Genomic DNA, 15,946 nt, shown 5'->3' with positions numbered 1-15,946 from the left:
ACTGGGTTTAATATTTACATCTTCCAAATTTTGTATGCACTTAAGAAACATTTAAAGAGCACTGAGATGTGCTGGATACTCTCCTAACACATGAATAATGAATTGTTAGTTATTCAATGTGACCATTTTTCATAGACTCACTTCATGAACTGTGGATAAGAGTTCCAATAAAGTAGATTACCAGTGTCAGGCATCAACACAAAGCAACAACCTGTTGGTTTTATGTTACCATTGTAAGCTATAGGCAGCTATTGAAAATGCAAAATATTAAAAATTAAAGAATATCAAAATAGTGATCCAGTAACTTACTCTGCCACTAGCTAGCTGACTGGCTTTCTTTGGACTAGTCAATTCTCTAAGCCATAGTTTCTCACCTATCTTATTTATGGAGCTAAGACTTCTAAAACCACCTTAAAGGCCAAAACTTTTGGTAAACTGAGAAATTACTTTCTGTGATTTAAAGATAATAAGTAGATTAGGTAATGTAAATAAATATATTCACATACCTGACACAAAATAGTTGATGTATCTGAGAAGTAGATGAGTTGATTATTTTTTCTTACTGGTTGTATGAAGTAAAAGAATTTTAATATGTTAAAGTAATTTAACACTATCAAAATAATTCAGGAAAGGTGAAAATCAGTATATAATCTCTGGTCACAATGGTGAACATGTAAGCACTGTCTGGATAGTAGGTGATCCAAAAAAATCATGTAAAATTCAACTAGAGTTCAAACCATGTGAACAATATTGTTTCAGGTAATAAAGTTTTAAAAAGTATTTTAAATATTGATTCTTCTAAGAACATTTGTGGTCTGCCAGGTCACAAGTTTAAACATAAAAACAGTACAGAAAATTTAACACCACCCACATCAACAAATATAAACATGTGTTTTAAATTTTGCTTAGTCTCATATCAAAGTTTTTAATTTGATGTAGTTACTTTAGCTATGTATTCCAGAAAATGTTTTCTTTCATATGATATTCTTTAAGCTAGTCACTTGTGAAGAAAAACTGATCTTTTATATTTGCTTCAGAGGGAAGCTTTGAATAATAGTAAAATGAAGAATGAACATTTTTTAAAACTAAAAACTTGGAGGAAAGTAATAAAAATATACTCTCTTAAGTGAAACAATAAAGGGGCAATTAGGAGCTTGACCTCTGGAGTCAGGACAGAGTTTAAATCCCACTTTTACCACTGACTCTGTGTCTTTGGTCCATTTAACCTCTCTGTCTCAATTTCCTCACATTGAATAATACATGATTGTTATATAACCATTTAAGTAGTTAAACCATATACATTTAGGACAGCATGTGGCATGTATTAAGTGTTTGTTACCATTAATCCATCAAGAAAAAAATGAATTTACTCCCCATGAAAGAGTTCATTTTCTTCTTGGTTTTATCAGAATGGCTCTTAAACCAGAATGCCCAGGGACAACTGGTATGTTTAACAGGCAGATTCCTGTGCCCCACCTCCACAAATGCTTATTTAGCAATCCTGGTGTGGACCCAGGAATCTGTTTTAAAGAGACACCTCTGAGGATGCTAACCTAAAAGATCAGTAAAACATGTGAGACACTGCTCTGAGCACATAGCTTTTTAGGTTTCTCTTCACTTATAGGCATGTAAGTGAAATTAATTACAAAAGTGAAATATGATGTGGTGTATTATGTATCATGAGACTATAAAAACTCTAGGGTAGAGAATCTGTTGAAAGGAACAGAACTTCCCCTCAGAACAATAATTATAGGCCTAATTGTTACTGAGTCCAAGCTCATAAAACAGGATAGGCCAATAAATCAAGAAAGGAGTTGTTGAGGTAAGGAATAGTAACTATTTAACTTTATTCGGAAAGCTGTCAGACCAAGAAGATGGTGTCCAAGGAAATACCTTACCCAAGATAGAATGTAGGCTTCTTGTTTACTAAAACAGGAGGGGGTATAGTTGGTTGTCACAAACTTCTTAGTGTGGGAATCTTTTGCTTTTGCAACTATCCTCATAGGTCAGCTCACAAAGTTACTACAAAGCTCCAAAAAGACAAATGTTCCCTGGAGAAGGAAATGGCAACCCACTCCAGTATTTTTGGTTGGGAAATCCCTCAGACAGAGGAGCCTGGCGGGCTACAGTCCATGGGGTCGCAAAAGCGACACGACTGAGCACACAAGTACATACGTAGAAAGGCAAATGTTATTCTCTGTTCTGCAGATTTTACCTCTATGTGAATGTGCTAAGTCGCTTAAGTTGTGTCCGACTCTTAGCAACCTTACAGGCTTTAGCCCGCCAGGCTCTGGGGATTTTCCAGGTAAGAATACTGGAGTGGATGACCATGCCCTCCTCCAGGGGATCTTCCTGACCCAGAAATTGAACCTGCATCTCTTAGGTCTCCTGCACTGGCTGGTGGGTTCTTTACCACTAGCACCACCTGGGAAGCCATTGGTTGGGCTGGGCTGAGGCTATTCTAGGTATGTACGATTCAGAGGTCAATCATAGATGTAAGCAGATAAAAATCTGGAGATCTGTCTGGCTCTTTCCCTTGCAATATATGAATAGAAAAGTATTACATTTTTAAAGGTCAGAAACTTGAGAGTGGGCTATCCTGTTTATTTCAGACTATAGGCAACATTCTTGTAGCAAAAGCAATAGACTACAAAGGCTAAAGTAAAAGAAACACACCAATATGGAGTCAGATTTTTTCTTCCCTAGAATATAATCACAACATTTTACATACCATGTCACTGGCCTCCTGGACTCCCTGAAGCTAGAAATCCTTGGACCTCATGGGAAACTTGAGAGGACTGTTCCTTTTACCTTTAAGCATTGCGTTATATGGCCCCTGTACAATGTATGTGTGTGTGTGTATACTAAAAGAAGACTGAACAAAATTTTATTAGCTCCTAAAATTCTTCATATTTGTTAAGCAAGCTCTTTTAAACATACAGTACTTATGTTTCCTGGGGGCTTCCCTGCTGGCTCAGCTGGTAAAGAATCTGCCTGTAATGTGGGAGACCTGGGTTGGGAAAATCCCCTGGAGAAGGGAACAGCTACTCACTGCAGTATTCTGGCCTGGAGAATTCCATGGACTATATAGTCCATGGGGTCACAAAGAGTCGGACATGACTGAGCGACTTTTAACTTTCACTTACATTTCTAATCATATCATGCTTGAACATGCACAAAAAGAAACTGCAGCCAAATGAATGTTTATACCTTAAGTTTCATATTCAGTCCAAATTTTCTGAATCACGTCTATTCAAGGTCTCTGATGGCCACAGAATCAAAATTTGGTAGGATTTTAGAAAGAGGAAATGTTAATAAAAAAGAAAATTGTTAATTGAAAGAGGGGGTGGGGAAATGAAAGAGGAGGTAGGGACATGAGAACTATTTTTTAAAAGTAAATTTTGTGCACAGTGAAAAGGAAAAACTAGAAGATGTCAACTTTGGGAGTAGATACATTGCTGAAAGAGACATATAATACATTTAGAGCCATTAACTGCCCTATGGGACAGCCATTAACTGCATACACTGGGATCTCAAAAGAAACATGTACCTCTACTTACAGAGGGCAGGGAAGATCTGTGTAAAATTGTGAGGGAAGAGTGGGTGTGGCAATATAAGAATGTCAAACAAGTTAAACGTTTATCCAGAGGCAAGGGTGAGGCAAGGGTAGATGTGTGCTAAATTGCTTCAGTCTTGTCGGACTCCTTGCGACCCTATAGACTGCCAGGCTCCTCTGTCCATGGGATTTTGCAGGCAAGAATACTGAAGTGGGTTGCCATGCCCTCCTCCAGGAGATCTTCCCAACCCACGGATAGAACCTGTGCCTCTTGTATCTCCTGCATTGGCAGGCGGGCTCTTTACCACTAGTGCCAGATGCAAGGGTAGGAAGGTAATATTGGAAAAGTAGGGAAGGGTTAGATCAGGAATTATCTTAAGGAGCTTAGATAATATTCCTTAGATAATATAGAGAAGTCAACCAAGGTTTTCAAGAATTAGTCCAACATAATTAGATCAACCTTCAGAAAAGTAAATTACTCATTCTAACTGCTGTAGACCAATGGAGTTAGATTAAAAATAGAGGGATGAAAACCAGCTAGGAGTCCTTTGCGATAACACAGGCAAGAAGAGACGAAAATTTCAATTAAAACAAAGTGGACAGATTCAAGGAAAGATTTGAGAAAAATTTAGAAGGAAATTTGAAAAAAAAAAATGAAAATTTTCAGTAGTCTGAAATGAACCTGGATCAAACCCAGTTAGTGAGGATCAAACCTTGGTGAGGCAGGAGGCAACTGGGACTTCCCTTTGAGACAGAGACACTGGCATCAACCATTCGGGGAGCTTGTTCTACTGTGATAACATCGGTGCTGTTAAGTTCAACTTTGGAATCCTCCCTCTAGCTTATTAGCACCAGACACCCAGCCCTGCCTTACTGCAGGCCACAGCACAAGACACAGCCTTGCAGCCGAGTGGGCCAGGGGGCCAGCCCCTCCATCCGCACACCCACAGGAGTCATTTGCCACAAAAGAAGGGCAGACACAGTCCACGTGGAGCGGGCACTGCTAGAGCGTGCCGGTGACCAGCGGGGAGCATGCTGTTGGACTTCACAGGGTTTCTGTTACAGAAGGTTACTTCTCTGAGATCAGGAAATGTAGGGAGCTCCCTGGTGTCCAGCGGTTAGGATTTGGCGCCTTCACTGCCACAGCCTGGGTTCAACCCCTGGTCGGGGAACAGGGAACTGAATTCCACAAGCTTTACTACAAGGCCAAAAAAGATAACAAGATCAGGAAATGTAACAACCTACCTGACACAAAGGAAATAAGCATAGGGAGTTGAACTAAATGAGGAGTCAGAGGCATATGTTCCAAACAAAGTGGCATAACCTCAGAAAAAACTATATGAAGTAGAGATAAGCAACCAACATGATAAAGTGTGTGTGCGTGTTAGTTGCTCGATCGTGTCCATGGACTGTAGCCTGCCAGGCTCCTCTGTCCATCCATGGGATTCTCCAGAGAAGAATACTGGAGTGGATTGCTATTTACTTCTCCAGGTGATCTTCCTGACCCCGGGATCAAACCCAGGTCTCCTGAATTAGCAGGCATACTCTTTACTGTCTGAGCTACCGGGAAAGCCACCAACCTGATAAAGAGTTCAAGATAAGACCACAGAGATGCTCACCAAACTGGGGAGGAGGATGGATGAACACAGTGAGAATTTTAACAAAGAGAAAACACACAGAAGACCCAAACAGAGCTGAAGACGATAATAACTGAAATAAAAATACACTAGAAGGAATCAACAATAGAGCAGATGATACAGAGAAATGGATGAGTGATCTAGAGTAGTGTTACTCAAGCTGAACCAGAAAAAAAAAAAGGTTTTAAAAATGAGGATATTTTAAGAGACCTCCATGACAGCATCAAGCATACTAATATTTATAAGCATCCCAGAAGAAGAGAAAGGGGTAGAGAACTTACTTGAAGAAAGAGTAGCTGAAAACTACCCTAACTTGGGTAAGCAAACAGATATTCAGGTGCAGGAAATTTAGAGTCCCAGACATGATAGGCCCAAAGAGGTCCACACAAAGGCACATTAAAATTAAAATCCCCGAATTAAAGATGAAGAGAGAATCTTAAAAGCAGCAGGAGAAAAGCAACTAGGTACATACAAGGGGACTTTCATAAGGCTGTGAAGTTTTTCGACAAAAACTTTGCAAGCCAAAAGGCATACACACACACACACAAACTTACAACCAAGAATACTCTACCCAGAAAAGTTATCATTCAGACTTGAAGAAGAGATAGAATTTAACAGACAAGCAATAGCTAACAGGGTTCACCACCACTAAACCACTTCTCTAAGCCGAAAAGAAAAGACTGCTACTACTACAAATATAAAAAATACGAAAGAAAATTATCTCACATACATGTACTCAAAGTGTGAGAATGGAAAAGGTATTCCATTCAAATGGAAATGAAAAAGACAGCTGGGGCAGCAACACCTGTATCAGACAAAATAGACTTTCAAGCAAAGACTGCAAGGAAGGACATTTAGTATGATAAAGGAATCAATCCAACAAGAAGATGTAACGATTATAAATATATATGCACTCAACATAGGAGCACCTAGATATATAATGCAAATATCAACAAACAAAGTGAAAAACTGACAATAATACAATAATACTAGGGGGAATTTAACACCCACTAGGGGGAATTTTACATTAATTGACAGAACATCCAGACAGAAAATCAATAAGAAAACAATGGCCTTAAATGACACATTGGTACAGGTAAACTTAATAGCTATTTATAGAAGATTCCTTATGAAAACAGCAGAATATACATTCTTTTCAAGTACATATGGGATAGATCACATGCTGAGCTACAAAACATGTCTCAATAAATTTAAAAAGACTGAAATCTGAAAAAGAATATCATCCCTTCCCAAGTGATATTTTTTTCTGATCACAGTTCTTAAAAGCTTAGCCTAAAAGAACACCCATGACATTGATTTTATAAAATTTTGTAATATATTCTATGTCCATCCTTAAGATCACCAAAAGGTTTCAGAAAACCGAACATCAATAACTAAAAACAAAATGCAAATGAAATTGAAAAACACCTTTTGCTTTATTTCATGGCAAAATTAATAGAACTTGATTTTTACAGTGGCTTGGATTTTAAAACAGTATAGGAAGATGTTCACTTCATAAAGGAGCACCAAGGTTAGCCTCATTTTTATAACCTGAGCTTCCCTAAATGTTCCAGCTAACTCAGCCCTTTATGTCACTAAACCTTATGTAGAGCTGTGATTATAATATTGATCCAAAAGCTAAAAGCATAAGAAACTAGGAACCTGAGTATCATCCACCTTTAAAGAAAATGCCTATAAACAGCCTTGCCTGTAAATTTTAAAGGACTCATATTTCAGCTGATTTTCTATATTCATTGTATATAGAATGTATATAGTGAACTTTTAGCTAATTCATTGTAACTGATGACATAAAGCATAAATAGAACTGTTTTAAAAGTAAAGAGGCACAAAAGACTCAATATTCTGCAAGATTCCATAGCATGTCAATGTTTCTAACACCTGTAGGCAACCTGGCTCACTGGAAAGGAGAAGGCTGGTAATTTAGACTAGATAACATTTTATAGTTTGTTCACTTGGTGACTCCCTTGGTTACAACTGGCCTTTCTCAAAAGTCTGATGTCTTTTCTTCTACTTTCAATGGGATTAGTATATATTCTTGTTAAATTCTTTACTGAAAAACTGCAAAATATCTTTGTAAAGGAATCTGACAAGAATATGATACTTATAAATTTCTGCATGCAAAAATGTGGTAAGAGAGCCAGTTAAGGATCACTTTGTTATACAGAAGAAATGAGCACAACATTGTAAATCAACTGTATTTCAACTAAAAAAAAAAAAGCAATTAAGGATGGGTAATAAAATCATATATCTGGAATGTTATAGTTTTTCTCTTCAAGGTATTATAGTTTATAATTCCTAAAAGGCAATTTTATTTTTTATCAAAACTCCACCCTCACAGAGACTAAAAAGGAAAGGCCTAGCAAAATTCCAAAATGCTACAAATAGGATGAAGAAGCTTTCCCCCATTTTGTTTTTATTATTGCAGGTTGTATGCTGTTTTAATAAAACAATAATACATAGTTAATAATAACAATTATTTCACCATATTCCAGAACAGGAATCCAGGTTCAGAGGACAAATAATTTAAGGAGGTAGTAGTAGTTGATTCCTGGAATCAACAGGTCAGGAAAATGCCAGAAACTGCAAAACTACTAACTTCTTGAAGTTAGCTTCTTGTAAACACCTCCTTTTAAAATGTTTTGTTCAAAAGATATGGTGATAGTATTAGAAGTCTCAGGATAATTTCTTGTAATTTCAAGAGTGATTTTCAGAGAACAACAACAACAACAAAAAGGTTTACTTTCCGTTTCAGAGAGGGATAACTACAGAGGGAAAGGCAGACCAGAGAAAGAAGGAAAGCCAGGTGGACAAAATGTTACACAACAGTGATTTTTAATTACGAGTCAACATGGATTCTATGCCAGCATTTTGCAGCCGGAACACAAAGCTAAACAGCTGGGAAATACTCGGGCACGTTCACGGAATGTAGCGTAAGGAATGACAATAGTAACTGGAAATTGTCTTTATTTAAGAAGGAAATGTTTATTTATGGGAATTACTGGATCAGTAATCGTTGATTCAAATATTCAAGATAGAGCAACAGTGGCCAATTACTAGCGAAACACAGGTGCTATGAAAGTGAAAACTGCAGACCTGTAATAGGCGCTTGTCATATAAATTCTAAGCTGTTTGGTTTAAAACGCATTCATGCGCACCCGGAACATCGGAAAACCAGGGAGTTAAAAGTCAAAGCAAATACAAGATTTTTATACAGGGCACACGACAGCGAACAATAGAGGTGGGGGAAGGTGGACACCCACCTCTGGTTTCTCACATAAAAAGCTCACAAATCAAAACCGTGAATGAACGGTTCAAGTTACCGTGTGTGTAAGGCAAACGGTACAGTTTAATGAGAGGGTGGGGGAGCGGGTAGGTTCCTATTTAAAATTAGCCTTCGCCTCTTCTTCAACCCAGATCTTTGTGCCTCTGTGCTACTGATGAAGTTGGGCGGTTACACACACAAGCGCCGCCAGCTATTTCGCCGGGTCTCCCACCGTTCAAGCACCGGGGGTACACACACCTGATCGCTTAGGACGGCCGTGCCGGGGGCGGGTAAGGACCGGGCTCCAGGCGCCGTCTCCTCCCCCGGGTCGGGAGGGAGCGCAGCGCCGCGGGAGCCGGGCGGAAGGTGGGCACTGGGAAGAGGAGGAGGCCGCCCCCTAGGGGAGCCGCGCCGCAGGCCCGGGGCCGGGGCGGGAGGGGCGGGCGGGAGGAGGCGGCCGGTAGGGAGACCGCGCCGTCGGGCGGGGCCGGCCCTCCAGCTGGCTCGGACCCCGGCGGGGCGGGCCGTAGACGGAGCGGCTGGCGCCCGGACGCCGGCCCGTAACCCAGGAGAGAGGGGGCGGCGGCGCGGACGGGACGGGGCGGCGGCTGCCCGCCGTGACCCTCTGCTCCCCCGCCCAGGCCCGGGCGCGAGTCGGAGGCGGCGGCGAAGGAAGGAGCCAGCATGGCTGAGACCTCGCCGCCGCCCACAGCCGGCGCGGAAAGTTGCAGCGAGGAGCCGGCGAGGGGCGGGAAGCAGCGGCCGGAGGAGCCGCGCCGCGCTCCAGCCGGGGGCGCGGACCGGGAGGACGAGGCGGGGCCGCCGCTGGCCTCCCCCGCGGGGCAATCGGAGCCCGGCTCTCCGGTGGCCGCCCCCTTCTTCCTTCTCTACCCGGGCGATGGAGGCGCCGGCTTCGTAGCGCGCCCGCCGCCGCAGCAGCAGCGCTCCTGGAGGACCCCGCCGTCGCCGGGCTCCCCGCTGCCCTTCCTGCTGCTGAACTACCCGAGCGGGGGCGGCGGCGGCGGCGGCAAACACCGTGAGTGGCGGCGGGGAAGGGAGATGCCGGCGGGGAAGGGGGGCCTCGGCCGGGAAGGGCCAGTCAGGCTGCGCGGAGCTCCGCCTCCCGCTGGCTCCCCGGAGCGGAGCGGGCCGCCGGGCCAGCGGGGAGGCAGGGGCGCTGGGGGCGGCTCTCGGGAAGCTCGCGTCCCGGGGTGCAGGGGTGGCGGGGGTGTGGGGGGACGGCCGCGGTCCCGGCGCCGGACTGTTTACCTCCGAGTCTCCCCAGGCCGCAGGCTCCCGCCCGGCCTCCCCATCTCTCCCCTCCCGGGCCGGGCGTTCGTCCTTGCCAGCCTCCCACGTGCTCGCGGATCGCAGTCCCGGGTTTCGGGTGGGAGTCGTCCCGGGAGGAGCCGAGGAGGGGGCGGCGCCCGGAGCCCGGGCCGCCGGGCAGGTCGGCCGGCTACGGGCTCCCAGCGCTGCGGCCGCCGAGTAGGTGTGGCTGCTGCGCCGCCGCCGCCGCCGCCCGCGTGGCCTCGGTTGGACCACTGAATTTTTTACGAGCGTTCAGTCTACACGCGTAAATATCACAGATCCGTCCTCCCACAGTGGGAAGAGAAAACAGGATCTGTGCGCGGGGTGATGAGAAGGGAAAGTGTGGCTTGGGGACGGCATGCCTCGGGATGATCTCGTTTGACAGGAAGAGGCCTCCACCTTTTTAAGAGCACTGTCACCGGAGCCCTCTGAATGCAGAGGACCCAGTTTGTGCTGGATCGGCCCAGAAAAGCCTGGCGCTCCTTGCTAGTGAGCGCGGCCCTAGCGTAGGCAATGTGTACACAAGACTTGCGGGAGTGTGAAGTCTGGTTTAAGGCGACAGGATCTTAGAGTGTGAAAATGTAACTGAGGATACAAGACATGAAATAATTGCCGAAAACTTGGCCTGTATGAGTTCTGAAAAGGGAGACTTGCCTAAGGCGAAGAGAGAATCAGTCTGTTTCAGGTCTGTCTCAGAGCTAGAAATTTCTTTTCTTTTCTTTTTTTTTAGAAATTTCTTTTTTTAGCACCAAAGCAAAGCCTTTAACTGTTCTGCACTGCCAAGAAACCCTGACGTTGCCCTTTCTCCCTCTGATCCGTCCCCTAGAAAAAGATTAACATTAGTTGAATATTTTCTGCGTGCCTGTGCTGCGATGATCGTAGTTAACCCTCACATCGCTATAAATCACTATGCCGCTTTTTCAGGTGAGGAAGCTGAAAATCAGTGTGTTTTAAGTTATTTGTCCTAAGTAACAGTGTGAGAGAAGGAATGAAGTTGGCCAGATTCTTTGCCTACCGAGCGCAACGCTCTTTGAGTGAAGAGCAGACTGTGATTGGATGGTTCTTTCCTAAATTAGGGTCCATTGGGTTCACCGGCAGGGAGTCCTTTGTTAGCGTCTCTGTTTTACTTACCTAGAATGGGGGCCAACACTAACCATTGACTAACAGTCTTAGTAAAATCTTCCTTTGGCTGTTGCAGTAATCCACTCATCTCCAAAAAGGGAGTGTCTGATATTGTCAGAAATGAGTCTTTTTATAAGCAGAAGAGGTGAAGTTAAGAATATTCTCAACACTAGTTTTCATTTTCTAAGGAATCTGCTTTCTGCTTTGTTCTTTAAGCACTACCATCTTCTTCCTAAAACTGTGTTTTTGTATACTGCTTATTAACCAGTCATTGTAGAATGAAGAAGATCCTCCTCTCAGTTCTTTATAACTCTGTGTAACAGTTGTGGTAGAAGGTGTAATGTACAAAAAATTTTCAATTATTGGTCAGTATCTGTTATGGGCATTACTTGAATTTCAGTTGATTTATTTGATTCCTTCCTCTTATAAGGGCTGACTTTTTTCTTTTTTTAAGTATTTTTAGAAAATTGGGGCCTTAGCTTGATCAAGATCAGCAGTGAGAATTTAAAGCTTAAATTTTGTAACTGTGATTCCTTGGTCTCTACCTTAACGATAGTAGATATGTGGCATGATTTGTCTGCACATAAAGTTTTCCTGGCCTTTAATTTCTGAAATAGTTTATACGTGTGTAAATACCCAGAAAAATTATTGGGAAAATATGTGTCCCACTTAACACTTTTATAGACCAGTCGCGGAGGGACAGTTTATATTGTAAAAGATCACTGATTCTTATGTTATTCAACTATAAAATTGTCTTAAAATGGTTCTTATTTTGTACTGTTTTTATTTTTACCTGCTAGTTTAATATATACTTTAGAACACACATACTTGGGAAAAGGAATACCCTAGATATTAATAAAAATACTTCCTTGTTGCTACTCTGTAGAGTCCGTGCAGTATTGCTTTGTGTAATGTACTCGGATAGCAGAACCTGGGGTCTCCTGATTCCTCATTTGAGCAATCTCAGACCAACTGTTTTTAAAAGACTTCTCACTTCAGTTACCAGGGCAGTACTTAGACTCAGCCTCAACACGTAATGAATATTTGCCTCTTCAACACCAGATTTTTAACTCTTGCTAATGTATTTGCCAGAAGTGTATACATATACAATACTTTTGACCGGGTGTGTATTAAGGTATTATTATCTCTTCATTTCAGAACTTTTGACTGTACTCAGAGATTTAAAAAATTAGCCTTTACATTTGAGTTTAGGAGCCTTGTTGTAAATGACACCGATGAAGAATAGCAAAAATGTGTGCAGAGGAAGTAGCCTAAACTGTGCAGGAATCATGATATATAAGGTTTCAGTGTAAAATCTTGCAGGATATACGGTCTATAAAATAATGAGCTTAAATGCAATGTGAAACTTTTCTGATGTGCCTTGTCAGATATTGTATCACGTTCTGACTCTGTGTGTGCTAGTAATCTGCTAAATTTTTATGTTTCTAGCTTTTAAGTCTCAAAATTCTACCATGCCTTTATTTTTAAATAAAAATTACAAGTAATGCATGCATCTGTTCTTACTCTTTAAATGTTTTATAGTGCAAAAGTACATTGAGCACCAAAAAAATTAAAAAGTACATTGAGCATGAAGTGAACTTTCCTCTTTGTGGACCCTCAAGCCCTCCTGTCCCCCAACTTCTTCCATCAACACCGTAGTTTATTATCAGAGAATACCACCTTTGAGTTTGGTGAGTTTTCTTCCCAAACTTTTGCACGTATTCACACAACTGTGTGTGTTCATATTTCATGGGGCATTCTCTCCCTTGGCGTATGATTGTTCATTCCAATTTTTCATCAGCTGTCTGAGAAGGAGCTTCTTGCATGCCACAGCCCAATACTTTTGAAACTGAGTCCCCCTAAAACACAATTCTTATACCGAGTTTATGGTTAAACCCTCTGTTGAAAACTTCATTTTCTTTCTTGTCCCACAACTGTTCCCCTCAGGATTAAAGAGTATCAAAGAAAAGGGGGGATTGAAGCCAAGCAGGACCCTGTGGGGCCTTTCCAGGCACAAAAGTCGTTCTGTGTTCCCCCATTTATTGTTTGTAAAAAAAAAAAAAAAAAAAAAAAGCCTGTAGACTCTTAGGCCTTTCCTGAGTGCCAAAGAGCAAACTCAAGCCTAGGACAGGTTAATGAAGAGGACAATAGAGTCACAGGACTCCTACTTTCTCCCGAAGGGATATAGATAACAATCTGACACCTACCTTTGAATTGTTCTGTAGAAACCAAGAGTCCCACCCAGGTGGAGGATGTCTACCACATGCTGATCTCAAGCCTGGTAGACCCCAGACTGGTTGGAACCAGAAAGTTGAGATTCCTGAAACATAAGCATGTTACCAGCCAATCAGAAGAAGGTCCTTGAGCTGATCATGCATCCTACGACCCTCTCTTGCCTGAAAGCCACCCAGGAGTTCAGGTCTTTTGAGCATGAGCTGCCCATTTTGCTTGCTTGGCGCCCTGCAAATAAACCCATCCCTTGTTTCAAACACCTGTGATCAGAGTTTGGCTTTCTGTGCCAAGGGCACACCAGTAACACTATTAATGCCTTCCTTTCCATCTTAACTTTTGAGTTGTCTTGTGGGTGGACAGAATGGACAAGAGATGGCTTCTCCTTCCTTGGTCAGAAGGAAAAGGCACCCCTGCCATCTGCATGCTTATCAGCTTCTACTGACAGCTTTTTCCTTTCAACTCCCAGAGCCAGCACAGACGTTTGTGTTTAAGGCAGTGCCGTGCAAATAGCCCACATCTCTGCCCTTTTCTCTCTCGAGTACAGCAGTGTACAAAAAAAGTCACACTCACAAAGAAGCAGCTTTCTTTCTGTATTTGTGTGTGCTGTTTTGAGAAGGGAGGAGGACTAGGAAAGGAATAGAAAGAAGGGAGAAAAAGCCTTGGGTAGGACTGGCAGCGTTACTATGACTACCCACTTCAAAGTTGAGTATATGTAACAGTAAATGCCTTGGTTGAGCCCTGGAAAGTGCAGAGGACGAGGCTTCTAGAAGCATTCAGCTGTTTCTCACAGATGCACTTTAAGAGTCCATGATGTAGGGAAGGGACTTTCTCATTTACATATAAAACCAGGAACGTGTATTTAAGGGGAGAGAGTCAATTTTATGTTCCCAGTTTCATACACACATTGACAGTATAAAGATATGTATATATTACATATATATAAGTGTGCATATATATGTTATTTGTATATGTATGTATGTATTCATTGACTTTATTCAATAGAGATATTTCTATTATTATGTCTCCTTTTTTCATTGTTTAATAGTACTCTAGAAAACATTATACCTGGTTAGGAGTTGAATACACATTAATCAGTTCATCTGCTGTTCGCTTTTTAAACTTTGAAAAGACAAAAGTAACTTTTTCTGGTTTTGTAAATATAGAGGCATCTGCCCCAAATGCAGAGGTATGAAGGGAAGGGTCCAGCCATCAGAACGGAAAAGTTTTGCACATTTACCTCATATTAGTAGGTTTTTGTTTGATTTGTGACTTTTAAAAAGACAGCCTTTTGTTATAATCAATGTAAAGCAGTGCCTTTCTTTACAGCCTTGTGATTCACAAATCTATAGCCATCAGCTCTTTTCCAACTGTGTTCAGAATACAAGGAGCCACTTTCTGGTCCATGAAATGCTGTTTTGTCAAATGGCAGATATAAGGACCCCTAAGAAAAAGGGGAAAACCTCAGAAATGCAGCATCCTCAGTGTATAATTGTTTGTAGCTTGGGAACTCCCAGAGACCTGTAATTTAACCCTTGATCTTGCTCAGTCACTGAGTCCTGTCGGATTCTTTGTGACTCCAAGTACTGTAGCCCGCCAGCATCCTCTGTCTGTGGGATTTTCCAGGCAAGACTACTGGAGTGGGCTGCCGTGCCCTTTTCCAGTTTAGTCCTTAAGAGTATCTGTTAATAAATCCAGGTGGGTCCTTTCTACATGTGGTTGAAATGACCTGGGATCCTGAGCATTTCAGGCCCTGGGTTGTGCCCCAGTTCCTGCCTCACGACTGGATTAGCTGTCTGCCTCTTGCCTTCCTGATGTAACTTTCATCACCACTGCTGGCTGGACTGGCACAGTTGTCTCCGCAGCCATCTTCTCCCCTTCTCTTCCGCCTGCTTGCTTTTCTTTTACCTGCTCTTCTGGCCTGGCATTATCAAAAAATCCTGTTATGCTTTTAATGGACAAAGCAACAGTTTCAGAATATGAGATGTAATCTCTGAGCCTTTGACTTTGTTTTGGCTGCTCTGCTAGTGATAATCATGGGCTCATTCATTCAGAGTTTTCTTATTTCTTAGTTCTGATCTTAGCTTCATTTTAGATACTATAGGATCCTAAACAATTTTACTGTAGTTCTATAACCCAGACAATTATGAATAAAGAACGTGACTAGTAAGATAGTCATGGTACTTAGTGGCTGCCGTTCTATGAATAGAATATTTTTATGTGCTAGGCAGGCAGGCAGTAACTTCACATGTATCAGTACTTACCAGTTTGGGGGGTTATATTTATGAGGTATTTCTTAGAATTTCCATCAGATAGAAGAGCCAGTACACAAAACTACTCACTTAACAATGAAAGCTGAAAAGAAAAAATGGGGAGGAGGAGTAGTGCATGTAGATTTCATACAGGGAGATAGATGGGTGCAACAGATGGTTTTCATCAGAGTATTTGACTCAATGTCTTAAGTGCCTTATCGAAACTATTACATAAAGGAAGTTCTGATGGTAACCTTGGATTTAGAAGATTATATTCTGGAGATACTGATTTTTTGGTTTTAGGGAAAGTCTTATCTCAAACCTCAGCACACAGCAGAATCACCTGGAGGTCTTGTTAACAGAGAAATCTCTGGCCCTGTCCCTAGAAGTGTGTGTGTGTGTGTGTGTGTTTTGTTTTCTGTTTTTACTGAGGTATAATTGGCATTTTTTATTTTATATTAGAGGATAGTTTTTTTTTAACTTTTTTTTTTTTTTGGCTGCATAGAGTCTTAGTTGTGGCATGTGGCATCTAGTTCCCTGACCAGGGATTGAACCC

At 42.1% G+C, this 15,946-nt stretch overlaps 1 protein-coding gene across 3 annotated transcripts in view; it reads left to right on the top strand.

Moving 5' to 3' along the window:
* Positions 1-9,000: 9,000 nt before the first annotated feature.
* Positions 9,001-15,946, top strand: part of RUFY3 (RUN and FYVE domain containing 3) — an 88,361-nt gene continuing 81,415 nt past the window's right edge. The window contains exon 1 of one of the 3 annotated variants that reach the window (XM_070458314.1): positions 9,001-9,512. In XM_070458314.1, the coding sequence (XP_070314415.1) occupies positions 9,161-9,512 (352 nt within the window). In that variant the 5' untranslated portion in view covers positions 9,001-9,160. The remainder of the gene's footprint in view (positions 9,513-15,946) is intronic. The other 2 variants (XM_070458315.1, XM_070458319.1) reach the window with 2 other exon arrangements.

Source organism: Odocoileus virginianus, chromosome 29, assembly GCF_023699985.2.
Source record: "Odocoileus virginianus isolate 20LAN1187 ecotype Illinois chromosome 29, Ovbor_1.2, whole genome shotgun sequence".
Taxonomy (NCBI): Eukaryota; Metazoa; Chordata; class Mammalia; order Artiodactyla; family Cervidae; genus Odocoileus; species Odocoileus virginianus.
The sequence above is the reverse complement of the archived record's forward strand: the minus strand, read 5'-3'. Positions and strand labels throughout refer to the sequence as shown.